This window comes from Colletes gigas, unplaced genomic scaffold (genome assembly GCF_013123115.1).
Source record: "Colletes gigas isolate AHSC1104 unplaced genomic scaffold, ASM1312311v1 Colletes_gigas_Sc00012, whole genome shotgun sequence".
Lineage (NCBI taxonomy): Eukaryota > Metazoa > Arthropoda > Insecta > Hymenoptera > Colletidae > Colletes > Colletes gigas.
This window is the reverse complement of record NW_025106641.1, coordinates 3,603,608-3,619,705: the sequence shown is the minus strand read 5'-3', so window position 1 is coordinate 3,619,705 and position 16,098 is coordinate 3,603,608. Positions and strand designations below refer to the sequence as shown.

Below are 16,098 nucleotides of genomic sequence, written 5' to 3'. Positions count from 1 at the left end.
CCCTGGTACGCGGCGTGTCCCGTGTTTGTCGCTACCAAACTCGGCAATATTTAAATGGGATTGCGTTCGGGAATGTAATTGCTCCGGCAAACACGCTTCCGCGCTACCGGCCGGCGGAGCGCCGGGATGGATACGGACAGGAGGGAATCAGGGATGCAGACGCGTAAACGAAAGGGGACGCAGGGGATGTGGACGGACGAAAACTACCTCGACGGTCGCGAAAAGATGGAGACATAGAGGAAAAATTACGGTAGAAGATATTTCTGTCACGGTTGTTCCTGCGAGTACCTCAACGTAGGTACCTGTTAGAGACAACGTGATCCATGAGCGAGGACAACGTGGTCGAGAAATTTCACGAAAGCTTGATCAAATGTCTGACGCAATACGGTTCGCAATTCCTTCCAGGGCTGACCTTTCTTTATCTCATCTGTACCCCCTGTTACATTGAGAATAGAACTAGATTCATCCTCCTGTAACTTCACCTTATTGAAATGTTGGCAGAGGAATAAGTTGAATTGTAGAACCAGGTAAATTATTTTAATATTTTTATGGAATATACTTCAAAGAATATTATATACAAAACCCTAAATTTATGAAATATGTTAACAAACAAAAACATTATACTTCTTTAGATATTTGAAATTAACTTGTGACCGCCTTTTCGAATACCTCAGGGTAGAGCGTTAGAGGCGTTACACGGTACCAAAGAAGATGAATGGAGGGACGGTTGGAAAGAAACATCGAGACGGAATTCGAGCAGGAGGATAGCGGATCGAGGGAAAGAAGACGCGAATTTGCGATAGAAATGGATCCAGACGCGGAGGAGACGCCGAGGAAGGCAGATTGAACGACGCTTGCGCGCGATAGGTCGAAAGAGACCGCACGAGGAGAGGTGAACGAAGAACGAACGGTGGGACCGGGTGGTAGCCAGAGACGGGTAGAGAATTAATTGAGGAAACAAAGATAACCAAGCCGGAGGGACAGAGCCAGAGATGAAAGGGAAACAGAGGGAGGAAACGTGGGGGGGAACCACATCGAGCATCGAAACGGTAGGGGAACGGTCTATAACGCAGGCAGACGGAGCCAATCAGGGCGCAATGCGATTACCTTAACGAGAAATCCGATTACTTATTCATTCGCCTAACTCGAAATCAGTTTAACTAATCGTTTAATTCGGTAGTGCCCCACCGAGCGTTCCGAGGCAGACACGGGCCGTGTCTATCTGTGGATGTACGCTGGGTGTGGTGGCCGTGGGATGGATCCCCAAACCCCGGTGGATAGGCGCGAGAGCGCGCGCGCATCCCGACCGCCAGTTTCTACACGTGCTAGAGCCCCCGTGGCGGGTAGCGAGGGCGAGAGGCTACCGCGGAGATACTCGGTGGGGTAGCAGCCGTAGGAGAGAGGCCTCATTCAATTCAATTACGTAATGAATTGTCGTGTCTTGAGTAAACACCCTTCCTCACCGCGACTCGCCGCCAGAAAATCTGGAGTAGGGAGATACCCAGCTGCCACGGAGGGGATGTCGCTGCGTAGGAGACGCGTGTCTACAGTCTTGTTCAGGTAAAGTGGTTCCGGTTGCCCAAGAATAATTTCCTAGATGGACGGACCCACAGTTTCTTCTCAAAATTTAGGGGTCGCGTACCTTTTGCGATCAGCATAGTACTCTGTAGTAATCGGTACAGTAGTGTTTTGATTAAAACTTTTTCCTTTCAGGTAAAATGACTCGACTTGCAAAGACTAGAGAAACTGGAAGTTCGAGTAGGAAAGTTCATGTTTGAGTACATCTATTGGAAGGGCTGCAGAGAGAGTAACGTAAGTGGATTGTTAAGTATCTTATTAGTGTTTCAAATATCAAGGTATAATTCTGAATTATTTGTACCAAGGATGAGAGGATACACCGCTAGGTCTTGCTCCCACCCTGGAATATCCAAGCAGGTGCTAGATATGGGAAACGCTGTATGAGGACGGCAGTTTAGGTGAGCCGAATCAATCTGCCTCGGCTCTCAAACGCTTCGAAATCTCTCATTGCGTCTACTTGAAGCCTCCGCAGCTTCTCTCCTTGGTAACCCCCTTGTCTCACTCTCGCTCGCCTCACCCTCTGTTCCCCGTCGTCGCGTAAGCGTGCACCGGCAGGTGAACGCGCTTAATATTGACTGCATCGACGTTTCCGGCTTCCTCTCATCTCGTTTGCAGAGGTAGTATCAGTAATTCCGGTGTTCCCCCGGAATTAACAGAGCCGGTACGGTAGGGTTACTGCGGGGTTTGCACAGGCACCGGAAACGGTCGACGATCAAAGGACACCGGATCGGCATTAGCGGCAATTCCGTGCAAATTCCTCCGTTCCGGAGCAACAATGACGAAATTTCTATACCTTCCATCGAATGCACAAAATTATTCCGCCACTCGATTTATCCGCCATCTTCGAAACCACTAGTTGTACCAAAAAATTATTGCCACGTGATACACGATCATCGAGAACGATGCTTCTTTGTTTTACTTTGGTTTCGAAAACGTAAATTTCTGGTGTAACCTCGCGCCCAAAAGGCGACGGAATGATCATCCATCTGTAAAATTAAACCTCGTCATGGCGTGTTTCCGGCCCACGTTTCAAATTCCCGGTCTCATCACGTCAAAGGCATCCTTTCCTCTGATCAACAGAAAAGTATAATGAAACGAATGTCATTGTTCGACAGCGAAGTATAGGTTACGTAATTGGTCGCTGAAACGAGTAATTGTCCCCCAGGAAAATGGTACTAATACACTGTGCGTCAGGACCTTCTGGTTCTTCAAGTCGAAACAGAAATCCATCGAAAACGTTAGCGGCTCGTCGAAGTGTCCGAGAAAAAAATCGAAAAATAAGGTGCAGGGATCGACGGAGAGCAAAGGAAAAGTTTGTAACTGCGTGGAAGAGAAGCCAGCCGAGATTAAGTTGACCTGGTGGGAAGAAATATTTGGGCCAGATCCCAAGAGATTCTGGCCAGATCCTTGCATTTGTCGACTGGCTGTTAGGCAAAGGCGGAAAATACGCAAACAGGATTCGAGATTGTTGGATCCACGGTACCAGGAAACCGCCGGCGACGTGTTTCTTTACACTGAGCAGCTGAAACGGCACAGTCGGCCATGTTTGGAACCGCAACCGAAACCACCGCCGGCGTTCAAGGTACCCAAGGCTGTGCTGTATAGAATGATGAACGATAGTGATGAAAGGGTGAGACGTAATTTTAAAACACACGAAAGATATCGTGGGATATACGGTGGACGAAATTTCTATAAATAAATATATATTAATTATAGATATTACTCTCTTCTATAGAAATCATTTAGCGACATCGTTAAGATCCATCAGTCTGACACAAATCTTAAGAATTCGTTTGATACGGAACGATACAGAATTCCATACGAGGAAATGAGGCCGTCGACAACGAGAAAAAGAAGAATGTTTAATTGCCGCGAAGGAATTCGATCGGAAGATATTGTTAAGCCAATCAGCGCGGAACTGAATAGTTTCGGAGTACCTCTCATTGTTCAGCAATCTAATATACAGCAAAGGATAGAAAGCAGTAATGATAAATGTTCTAAAAAAATCGAAAAAGCTCCAGTTACAAAAAACAACATTTTGAAAGAAATTTCACAGAAGCGTTCCAGAATAGAACAACTTAAAATTGAAATACAACAAAAAGATACATCGAGATGCATCGCCTTGACCGATTTCGAAGGAACCAAAATGATCCGTTCGTGAACAAAACGAAATTCGCCATGACGAAATAAATATATAAAATTTTTGTTAAAAATCCAAACAGGCAAACGAGAACCTGAATTTCTCTAACGTATAGTCCAAGTTATGTTCAAAAAAATTGTATTCTCGTTTAGAAATTAGTCGAAATTTAGGAATAAACGTTTTACCAGTCGTTGAAGTAAGTTTCAGCGTTTTAGTCTAGAAAATGTTTAATAAAGAACGCGTAGTATCTGTAATGTAGTATGCCAATCTATTATTTATTGGCTATTGTTTATCGTATGTTATCGTTCGAACGTTTTCGTGTGCCTGCGTTCGTTCAAAAAGCGCACGGAACGGGGGACGGGTGGCGACACCTGGCCGCTTGAAGCGTACTCGTGTTGCGATATATTAAGCGACCTGTGTTCTACAAAAGGTTTCCTTCAATGGCGGCGTTGTTGCTGTGTGTGGACCCCTACAGAGCTGGCTACGGGGCAGTCAAATGTCTCGTAAAGGAACTCTCTCCGCTTCCAAGTCAAAACAAATCCCGCGAATCTTTCGTAATCGACGCGGTTTGTGTTCGGTTCGCGGTTGGACGCACGGTGAGGTCGGCGTTGTGGGTGGATCAGTGGTAGGTTACACCGAATCGAGTCTGCTTCCCGTTTCGCCGGACGAGGACAAAAGAGAGGAAACAAATAAAAAAGGAAAACAGAAAGCGTCGAGGAACGACGACGGTACGACGATATACTGTCCGGAGAGAGTCTGGATCGAGTGTAGCCACGGTATCGCGAACGAGACGAGTGTTGATGCGATCGGCAAGACCGCCGACGTCGAGACCGTAGCTGACATCGAGAAATGGTTAAAAACGCGGACGGAATCCGTGTCGAGCATGGACCTCGACGCGATCAAGTCGGGTGTCGAGGAGGGCGTCGACCGGTACCTGGGCGAGGAACTCCAGCACGCTTTTCTGGAAAAGGACCCTGACGGGCTGTCGATCGACATCGATCTGTCCGATAAGAAACTTAACCTAGGTTATGATCCCCTGTTGCAAGAGCTGCAAAGCGAAAAGCTGCTCGACGCCTGCGAGAAGGATGGTTTCATATTGCCGGAGTTCCAGTTGGATCATTTGGATCCGTTGGCGTTGTCTCCGGACGACATGATGGTCGCCGGCGAGATTTTGCCATCGACCAGTGCTCATCCCGCTCTGAGTGTCCCTAATCGTGTCGTCGAGGAGATGTGCCCGGAGCCGGAACAAGACTCTCTGATGGGAAAGACCATGATCGCGGAAGATCAAGAGCAGCGCAGCAAATCTACGGGGATCGTTGTTGACGTTTTGCACGACGCGGAAAACGTAAACAAAGGAGACGTTGACGTACAGTCGCGAAAGGACAGTTGCTCGGCCGACGGTGCAACGAATCTCTATATGCAGGATCTCGATCCGGATAATGTGATACATCAGCTGCCAAACGCCAGGTTGGTGGAAGCCGATTCCGAGAATATTATAATCGAACAGTTGAAGACTAAGGCCAAAGTGAAATTGGAGCCACGAATCATTAAGAAACGTAGAAAAATACCAGAAACGACGGAGAAGAAATTGAAAAACGAGATCACGATATCCGGAGAAAACTTTATAGATACTGAGGACGGGGTGATGGCAGTCGTAGCCATATCTACGGACAAAATCTCAAACATGACGCAAATTGTTATAAATACTGGCACGGAGGAACAAATATATCAGGGAAAGACTTCGGAGCTCATAGAAGCTACGGGAAACTTTCCAAGGTTACCAAAAATAGATACTTCGACGGCGTGGAACAGCACAATAGAACAGAACGTGGAGAATACTATTAATCACGAAATGGTGATATCGAATGCTTTAGAGGAATTAGGCATCACGGACGATAACTTGCAACCAGTATTGATTAACGAACATGGGAAAGTATGGGACTGTCCGCGCGAAGATTGTAGTAGACAATTTAGCAAGCTTTACGCTTTGAAAGGCCATTTACTAGCTCACTATGGCGTGAGACCATTTAAGGTAAATAAATTTTATAAAGGGTAAGTTGCCAAAACTTGCGACTTAAAATACTTCCGTCGCTTTTAGCCATAGGAGAAAATATCTATGGAGAAACATATCTGTTTTAAAAGGGGAAAATATTGTGATTTTTTTTAAATATATCAATGTGTTTTTATTGCTTTAATATTATAGCCGATAGAGAGACAAATTCAAACGTGCATAACACGTTGACCTTCTAACGATCGTGGTTTATTCGCTGGTAGGAATAGTACAGAATGCATTAAAAGTAGGAACTGTTATTGTCTAAACAGTTTTGTGACTTGTTTCTTAAAGATCGATGTATATTATTTAGAATCTTGAGGGTGATATTACTACATTTTAATACCTTGACGCATACTTTCAACTGTCGTCGTCGCAATAGAATAAACCTTATTTTTTAATGTTCCCTTAGAAAGAAATCGAGCGGGTTCAAATCGGGCGAACGTGCTGGCCATTGAACGCTTCCACCTTGTCAAATCCAGCGGACGGGGAAGTTCTCTCCAATACTTATCTCGATATTCTCGCGTATATGAGCAGGGCAACCATCACGCTGATACCACAAATTTATACGATTTTGAAGGGGTATGTCTTCTAGTAAGGCTGGCAGAATTTCTCCCAAAATTGTGCGTATCTTTGTCCCATCGACGTTCTGTTTATAAAAGTATAATTCTGTTATCGTACGGTGCATATTGTCGCACCAAAACATTAAGACTTCGCGTCTTAGATGTTCTACTTCGTAATGTCAGTGTGGGTTATCGACGAGCAAACAAATGGGAACGTTTCTTAAGTTTACCGAACCACGGCTAACTTCCATTGGCAAAAACTCTTTCAATTTTGGAAGTCGTTTCCATGTAATTCTTCGTGCGAGAAAGAAACGAAATCCATGAATTCAATGTCGACGTAGATTTCGTGTTACGCTGTCAGGCGACGTTGCATATACTAGTGTACGGGATTAATAGCTGTTACAAACTAAAACGTATTTTTTTGTTCATGTTTTTTTCATTTTTTTCTCTCTACGCTTCCAGTTTCTACAAACATGTTGTAGATGGTTGATGATTGAGCCTGTACTGCATTTGTCTATGTTCTCAGTAGATGATTACAAGGTCACATCTTTCATTAAACTGAACACAACATTGTGAAACTGCAATTGAAATGATACTGATACGAAACAAATGAGTAAGTATAATCGTAAGCTGTTTGAAAAGAAAAGATATCCTTCGACGATGAATCGATGTTTGTATTATTAAAATTCTAATAGAGTATGGTAAGCACGCATATCGTAAATTATGATCTTATACATTATCCCACTAAAAGAAAAAAAACGTTAATATTAAAATCTCAGAAAATATGGTCTTAAGAAAAAATCACAATATTTTTGTCCATAGGCATTTTCCCATACTGTTAAAATCGATGTAGATATTTTAGGTTTCGAGTTCTGGCTCATTCTGTATACTTCTGCAAGCTTTCGAATAAACGAAACGTAAATTCGTTTACTTTTGCATTTCAGTGCGACTTCGAAGGATGCGCCTGGGCCTTTTATTCGGAATTTAAGCTCAAACGGCATAAAGAGACGCATTTGAAACGCAAAGACTATGTTTGCGAGGTGCAGGGTTGTAATCGTCGGTTCACCACGATTTACAATCTGTGGAGCCACAGAAAGTTACACACACGTCCCAAAAGGATAGTGTGCCAAGTTCCAGACTGCCCGGAGAAGTTCCAGACGAAGAGGGCCCTGGAACTGCACATGAAATCGCACGACCAGAGCCACGCTCCGTACGTTTGCAAACACGAGGGGTGCGGGAAGAGGTACTACAGCAGCAACGCGTTGACGTCTCATCAAAGATGCCATAGTTATAAGGAAGTGGATGTAAAGTGTTCGTGGCCAGACTGTGGTAAAGTATTCGACAAGCCGTGCAGGCTGAAAGCTCACATACGCTCGCACACTGGCTCCAAGCCTTATCCTTGTACATTTCAAGGCTGTCAGTGGGCGTTCTCGTCGTCTAGCAAATTGAAGAGGCACCAGAAGAAGCACACCAACGAACGTAAATTCGTGTGCGACGTTCCCTCCTGCGGCAAGGCGTTCATGAGATCCGAGCATCTCAGGGAGCACAGGTTAACGCATAAAGAAGGCAGATACTTTCAGTGTTTTATATGCAACGCGAAGTTCTCGGCGAAAAGCAGTTTGTACGTTCACATAAAGAAGCATCAGAACAAAGAGGACGCGGAGACGGACCCGTGCGACGTCGTTAACGAACAGAAACGCGGCAAACTAAAAGAGACGCATTGTTCCAGGGTAAGTCCGGTCGTGAAGTCGAAGAGAACCTCGATAGATCTGAATATTGATACCGCGTGCATGGACTCGACGGCAACAGCGACGCTCGAACAGACGAGTACAAATCTCGGAAATGATAATGAAAATCAAACCAACGTCGACGCAGTGCCTCCGCAGGATAAACTTAAAACTTTGTACCACTGTCCGGTCGAGACCTGTACGCGTTCGTACACTACAAAAGCCACGTTAAGGGCGCATATGTTAAAAGTGCACGGCACGCCCGTCGAGGACTGTGATAAATCGTCGAAAAGAGTACCCGGTAGTCCGGTTTACAACATGGATTACATTTTGTACACCACACCCTCGGTGTCTGAGCCCACGGAACAAATGATAATGGTAGCGCCGTGCGACGCTGTTATTCTCAGCGCCTCCTCGGAAACAGATCGCTCTCTACCCGAACCGGAACCACCACCTCTTGCCAATATACTGAAAAACTCGGAAACCTCGTCGCAAGTTATGATGCACCGTCAAATATCCAATCAACACGCGCGAAAAGATCAGGGATCGGCGAGGACTGACTTGACGTTCACGGACGTATGGAAATTAAAGGCGAACGGTGCTGTGTTAGATTCTCTTGTTGGGGCGTCGGACGTTGTGTTAGGTACAAGTGATTTAGAAGAAGGTTTATTGCTCACAGAGGAATTGCCTTCTATGTATTATCAGGACGACGTGGTAGGGACGGAGTATCAGGTACTGTTGCTCGATTCAGTACCGTCCGAAAGTACTATAAATCTGCGGGGTCTTGAATAGTAAACGACTGTACTTGGATGTGGGCGAAAATTGATCATTGTTATTTTTTAATATAGGATAAGTTTTAATATGGTCTGTGATCGAAGGCTCGTTTTAGCCTTACATTCATTCATATTGCAGTCCATAATTGCTTCAAATCGTTATTTTATTAATAAATCGTTGCTATTTTTCCAGAATGTTCGTCCATTGTTCTTCCATTATATATAACACTCCTGAAACCTTATACTCGTATAAGGATTTTATATAGAATATATATGTGTGTGTACAGTAACTAATTATGTATACAAAAAATTAATACACTTTTTGTATGATATAAATAGTTTTACATATGCTGCACATTCATATAAGATGAATTTTCGCTTAGTGCCGGGATAGTTCGATTTCAACACTTAATAAAACTGTTGTCTGTACTTGGGAAAAAAAAAAGAAAATTCATTTCAGAATGTGTTTCGTACATTGATATCGAATGCAATGGTAAAACACAATGGACTAAAATTAATTACTATCTATAAACCGTGTACACGTGCATACGTCTGGCAAATTTGCTACGCATCATTTTCTATTTTCAACAGATATTCGTATCGATTTCTAGAATTTATCCATGCGTCTTTCCGTATTTACACGTGTTTTGCTAAATTTGATAGTTTAATAATTTCCTAACACAACGGCATAGTTACTTTTTTTCTTATTACAAATATTTTTGTATTAAAAAAATTATATCTTTGCCATCTAATACGTTGTACTTTACATTCATTTTTTTTTTTTTTTATAACATCTAAATTATCAATGAAACAGTATCGTTGGAGCACGTATACGCACCGTTATAAGTTTATTCGCGCGTGGCTTGTTATACCATGCACGGTAAAGGAACCATTATATGAAAATTAGTTGGGTTATTATTAGGATAAACTTCATTAACACTTTCTACCAAAGGCGCCAAGAAACAACTCTTGGCTGAAACTAGGTATGCATAAAAGCGTGGTAGAAATATGTTGAATGAGTATAAAATTGAAAATCCCCTTCTATTCTCTCGATTAGGCCCTATTCGCGATCGTTTAATCATAGAAAATTGAACGCTATCTAAGAAAATACGCTATTAATACTTAGAGCTACGATTTAGAGCGATACAAACGATAATTTGCTTCGGAACTGTACATCGTCGTAGTAGATAGTCTAGAATTTCTATACAATGTCGGCCCGTTTTTCCGAAACAGAATTCTGTGTCTCGTCGAGCGATTTAATGCCGATTTTAAGGTAGACTCGATGTTTGGTATGTTCTAGAAGGCATACTACGGAATATAACACGGTTATAAATAGGGTCTCGCCGATGCACACTAACGTAGTTTGCACTGGTTTCTTCCAGTCAAGGATCTTATAAATATAATGGTAACCGTTCTTGTCTAAACCACCGGCCAAATAATATATTACCGAGAATACGATGAAACCGAACATTATAGTAAAACACCACCAAATGTTTCTCAATCTGAACGGTATATTCGTTACGCAGAAATCAATTACCATTAGAATACTGTTACATACATGAAGCATGATATTTAGGGGATCCAAACGATGGATTTTGGGATCGTAAATGCTGCACCAATAAGTGATCGTAACGCCGAGCGCGATATTCGTAGTCACTACGTAAAGGAACCAATAAGCTTTCTCCGTTAATCCTGACGTTAACGTAGATGGATTGAAGTCTGGTATCTTTTGCAGTTTCCATCTTCTCGATACAAGAAGACCGCCGAGAAGGGCCTGAGACAGGCCCATCACCAAGTCCCAGTTGGTCAAGTAGATCGGCCATGTCTCGTACGCGCCCATGGGATTGTAGCTACCGAACTCGAAGATCGAACACACGATGATGCAGGCCCAGGCCATGAAAATTAGCCAACGGTAGAGCAGGTACCAGGTGGCTACGTGCTTCTGGCATTTCGGCTCGGAAAACAGTCGTGGGTGCGGCGGTTCGTCCTTTTTGTAAAACCATTTCCTCGCCACCTCTTGGCACCAGAGTTTGTTCACCATCGCTCGACGACCTGCAATTTAAAATCGTAACCGTTAACGATGTTCGATGTCGATAAAAAAGAAACTGTTGTACCTGGTGTATCAGCTGCACCGTAACGCGTCGTTCGAATACTTTTTTAATAGAGCTTCGCAAGTTTCTGACACGAACAGCCTTCAAACAATTACCGATCATATTAAACTGATCATCGCGACATTTCCCTCTACAGAGTAATCTAACATAATAATACGTCGAGCGCGTCTACTATCTTAATAAGGAACAATTATCCGCCTAATTACGGATATTTGAATTTCCTGTTACGCATGTTAAGGAGACACGTATGGTCATCGTTTCCGGTACGCTTCCCGCTCAACATATTTTGGATAGTTCAAAATCGACTACGGTCACGTAAGTACCACGGATCGATCGTATAATTCTCGTGGGAAAGGAAATTGTTCGAATTTACAGAATAACGAGGTAAATGTGTATTTAAATAGTTCGATGACAGGCGTGACGTCGATGGAAAATAACGATACGTTCGGCGGGTAATTTCGAAGAAACAGCTTGCTACGGTATCACTTACATGACGAATATTGTACGAGTAGGAAAAGAAGTCGTTTTAGAATCGACAGGCTCCGATACAACGTCGACGCCATCTCGTACGTGAGAATGTTTGCCAGAAGCCAGATAAGTGAAATAATACCGTCACCCTAGAAGCGGAAACCTAACCTCTACGGTGTCATTATTTCGCTGCCGTGGATGCAGCCATATTGATTCCAGTCAAACGGTTACGCGTCGAGCGCGAAGAACAGCGTTCGTTCAATTATTCTGTCCGTTGGTTTTGGTTTACGAATGAACAGGAAATCAACAGAATGATTCAAAGTTCATCAGAAAACTTACAGTTTTTAGGAATCCCCAAATATGTATTCGAAGATCGAACGATACCGATCGAGGCATTAGAACGTTATAAACTAAATGCAATCACGTTTTCACCTAAGTGCAGGTGCAATAGTTACGGTTTACTTTAAACTTTATCAAATTTGCGATAAGATACCAATGCCGGAAATGCATAGAACACGAAAGGGTAATCGTATCAGTTCAATAATCTCGTTTTTCACGTAAGCTTATCTACGAACGAAGATTTCTAGGAATTAATCTTCTTAGTAATTATCAATATTTTCTTAATTACAGTACAGTTTTACGAACACAACTAACGAGCAATTTGTATAACAGGATTCAGAGTACACCGGTTATCCCCGCTTTTAACTTTTCGTTGATACGTCTGGAGTTTCAGACGAGTAGAATTATAACGATACACGGAGTGTTTGAAAACGATGGAGCAAGCGGAAGGAAATCGAAATACTCTGTTGTATGTGTTTACGATAACGATTAAACGTGTGTGCAAGTGCAACGCACTGTTTGTAGAGTGTAACAGTTGTAATGAAAAGGAGAGGAATGGCTTACGCCATGTACTCGAGGCATGATTGAAACTTATCGAGGTGGAACGGCGGTGTGAAATCTTTAATCGCATTCTATGCACACCGGCGCAGATGGAGGTTAGTTTGAACTAATTAACCTTGTTGGCCCGGGGCGCCGAGGTTCGCACGGACAGCGCTGCGGGCTCACGCATCGCGCATAGAGATCGTGACAGTGCGGTCAATCGGCCAATACCAATTACCCGTTAATTTATTACAATTTTTCGTCATTACCGATTTGCTCTCGTGAGCACAGATAGCGGACACCGCCCAACCCCGTTCCTCCATAGGAACAAATATACACACTTGTCCGAAGCTGCATTTTTTTTCACGCGCCAATTGTTTCCAGTTTGAAAATAAATGGCGATACCGGAGAACGGCGTAGGAGCATAGTATTACACACTCTAATTCGATAATAGGTAAACTGTACGACGATGAATCGATAATTATCCGCGATAACGCGATGCTTGAAAAAACCAACGCAAAGAACAACGGAGAAGAATAGAGAACTTAAAAAACGACACATTAATACGTTTCTTATCAACGGTACACGCGATTGGCATAATTTATAATTGTATACATTAACTCCGATACTAAAAACAATTTATATTATTGCACGATAATTTATTCGACGATATAATCAAGTTACACGGATCTACGGCGAGTGAATCGTTAAAAAAAAAAATCGAAAATGTACCGCGTGATTTTGCAATTTTTAGTTTTTTTTTTAATTTGAGAGTTGTAAACACACCACACACCGTATCGTTGTTAGGAAAAGTATAGGAGCTTGGCTCGAGACGTCGAGGGCTGCGATGCGATCAATATGTCCGTCGATCCCTTCTCGATCCCGTCTGGCCCCACTGGTAACAGATGCACCGCGATCTGTCTGCACCATAGCACGCCTGATCCAATACTGATCAGTCTTCTGGTGAAAACCCTATGCCATGACTGAAATCAATTCGATCTGTGCATTATCCTATCCCTCCCTCCGCCCTTTCCTTGACTATCCATATAAACAGCCCCCTCCCGAACAACACGGAGATCAGTGCACTTTTACGGAACGCGCCACGTTTGTCGAACCCAACGGTCGAAACGACTTTATAATTTTTATTATACCGTTCGTAGCGGATTTTGTAATCTCCACAATTATTTAGTCGAACTTTGACATCGATTGATTTATGTATAGGAAAATATTTCGTTGCAGTTTTACAGAATTGATCGACGAGGAATCCCTAAAACGAAACGCGACCTTTCGATGCAAAATGGTTCCCCACCCCTGGCCTAGGTCAGGACACAGAGCGTCCATCGGTTGTACGTGTGTGCATACCGATCTTTCTTTTTCTGCCGCGCGCAAAAAGAACAGAAGGTCGCTTTTTGTGTGCCATGGCGTGACGCCGTTGGACCTGCGGAACATTTCTACGTAACAACGTGTAACTGTACCAGGTGGTGAAGAAGTTTAACTGCCGAAATGCTCTTACAGAAAGCCACGCCGGGAGTCCATTTTAAATAATGCCTAACGCAAACCTAATCGTAACCCTCAACGAGAGGTAAATGATCCTATTTATTTTCTCAACTGTTCTTCCTATATGTCCAATTCCAAAAATGTTAATCCTCCTTTCTCAGAATGTTGCTGTTGTGTTATTGAAAAGGGATCCGCTGTGTGAAGATAAGGTATATTATTGACTTAAAAGCTCGAGGAGCTTGCACTTTGAAAAAATGATCTTCCTATTAAGAAAATGTCCCAAAATATTTTGTCACCAGGCTCTCAAGATTTTCAACGATGAACCAACGGTATACAAGCACCCACAAACACGCCACACAATTTTTAACTCGAGAAACGTCCATCAGCCTTTTTACTGGGCATCGAACTTCCCAAAACACTTTACCTAGATTTTCGATGGAATACTGGCCACACAAAACTCGAATTTATCAAGAGACGTCGATCACCCTAAATATTTTGACGCGTGATTTTCAAGATTTTCCTTCCACCGCTGTTCAACGACCAATTTAATTCTCGTATGCTTACGTATAAGCATACACCACGACGGGCACAACGTATCGCGAAACTTTGAATTATTCAAATCCGTTTACCAGTTAGGAGACTTCGAGTGTGTCAAAAGCAGCGATACCGACGATGGGAAATGCGTGTTGGCAGACAATGTAAATCTTGTATACATCGACGATAAGCCAACGATATAATCGGAGGAAAAAAAAAAAGTGTCCGCTAACCATGGACACAACACGTCACGCAACTTTGAACCGAGGAACATCCGTCATCCTGTTCTTCTACCAGACATCGAGCTTCCCGAAACATTCCGACGGCCAGGATTCCTCGGGATTAATTGTCTCGACACTGTTCGACGTAGCACAAAACGGAGGACAAGCACGTGCGGCGGATACTCAGGAGGATCCCCTCGCGGCTCGAAGTCCGAGCGAAGCCGAGCACGAGGCGGCTCTGCGCGTCGCGGGAAGCGAATTTAAAGGAGAAAAAAAAATGGAGATTAACGATCGCAAGACACACCGCATGGTGAGGTGGTGGCCGCCGTGAACCGCAGATGATCCTTGATCCGGCCGTCGATGCAAGAGATCTTCTCTGACAAGCCGCGAACTTCGATTTCCTCGTAATCGGGCGGCATTTCGAGCCCGGCTCGAAGAAGAATTATCCTGTTCGACGTGAGCCTGGCCCGTGACTGCCCGGCAACACCGGCTCCGCGTGCTTCGAATCAATATCAATCCCTGTGCACCAGCTGGTTCCCCACCGTTTTCTACGCCACTGTCCGCACGCGAAACACATTTTCTACACGTTCTGATAATGAAATTGAAATCACCTCCTTCGACGTTCAAACGGCTCGATTAGCAGAAAGAAAATGAATACGGCGGCTCAAATCGTCCATCGTGGTTAAGTATACAGAATGTTCGACCAGGCCTGGGAAAATTTTAATGGGAGATTCTGGAGGCCAAAATAAGACGAAAATCAAGAATATCAATTTCTTGACTAAGCCTTCGTTAAAAAATTGTAGAAACTTTTCCAGCCACACAGTATATTTTCGGTAAAGAATTTTTTTCTCGAGAATAGTTAGGATTTCGAGGGTATGTCTATTCACCAAAAATTATTGTAATTGACCCGTGCAACCAAAAAGAATTTTTCCAGAACGATTTGAAATTTTTTAATTTCATCGAAAAATTTCACACATTCTCGAATTTTTTTCTCGAAACTGCGTAGGATTTCGGGGGTACATCTATTCACCAAAAATGATTGTAATTGACCCCTGCATTTAAATAGAATTTTTTCAGAACGATTTGAAATTTCTAGCGCAATGTATGCAATTTTACTTCCTGTATTTTCGCGTTATCTTTCTAAAAATAGTATGAGACCACTTTTCTAATTGCTGATAGTGGCTATTTATTTTACACAGTTGTAAACAGTGTCGTTCGCTATTCTACTGTCTAGTTGTAACGTCAAAGTCTATAATAACGCGTTAGAGTACTGTCGTCGACACGAACGAACATTATTGCACAATAGTTCGCTCGAAGACAAAGGCTCGGTACAGTGAGCGAATAAAAGATCCGATTCGCAGCGCGTTAATGAATGGAGCAACGCGTGATGTTATTATATTAGTCAATGGGGGCTTGATGCTGAATTCTGAGAGCGCGTAGGTGACCACGTGCGTGAACAAAAATGTTCGAAACGGTGGCGTGAGTCTATGCGATTATCTTGCAATGGAATTAACAAACCCTCCATGGGCGATAGACTTAACTGGTCCGCAGTCGGTA

The 16,098-nt window shown here is 43.3% G+C and overlaps 3 protein-coding genes and 1 long non-coding RNA gene across 8 annotated transcripts; 3 read left to right on the top strand and 1 right to left on the bottom strand.

The window, feature by feature from the left end:
- The first annotated feature begins 1,925 nt into the window (after positions 1–1,925).
- LOC122398804 (zinc finger Y-chromosomal protein 1-like) lies at positions 1,926–9,020 on the top strand. Its single transcript, XM_043399013.1, has 3 exons — positions 1,926–2,062; positions 4,149–5,750; positions 7,276–9,020. Exons 2-3 carry the CDS (start codon positions 4,215–4,217, stop codon positions 8,848–8,850), a joined length of 3,111 nt encoding a protein of 1,036 aa, XP_043254948.1. The 5' UTR covers positions 1,926–2,062; positions 4,149–4,214; the 3' UTR covers positions 8,851–9,020.
- LOC122398923 lies at positions 2,585–3,739 on the top strand. The gene is made up of 3 exons (XM_043399188.1): positions 2,585–2,662; positions 2,744–3,208; positions 3,314–3,739. The coding sequence occupies exons 1-3, from the start codon at positions 2,585–2,587 to the stop codon at positions 3,737–3,739; spliced, it is 969 nt and encodes a 322-aa protein (XP_043255123.1).
- A 448-nt stretch (positions 9,021–9,468) lies between the features above and the next one.
- Positions 9,469–15,147, bottom strand: LOC122398806 (protein rolling stone-like). Of its 5 annotated transcripts, none has more exons than XM_043399015.1 (2): positions 14,846–15,147; positions 9,469–10,883 (listed from the first exon to the last, which is right to left on the bottom strand). In XM_043399015.1, exons 1-2 carry the CDS (start codon positions 14,958–14,960, stop codon positions 10,033–10,035), a joined length of 966 nt encoding a protein of 321 aa, XP_043254950.1. In that variant the 5' UTR covers positions 14,961–15,147; the 3' UTR covers positions 9,469–10,032. The 5 variants fall into 5 exon arrangements, 3 of the variants coding, with proteins under 3 accessions (XP_043254950.1, XP_043254951.1, XP_043254952.1); XM_043399016.1 differs by having other exon boundaries at positions 14,554–14,935; XM_043399017.1 differs by lacking the exon at positions 14,846–15,147 and adding an exon at positions 11,433–12,757.
- Positions 13,549–14,544, top strand: LOC122398808. The gene is made up of 3 exons (XR_006259224.1): positions 13,549–13,871; positions 13,948–13,995; positions 14,086–14,544. It is a non-coding gene; the product is annotated as an uncharacterized LOC122398808 (long non-coding RNA).
- Positions 15,148–16,098: the final 951 nt, after the last annotated feature.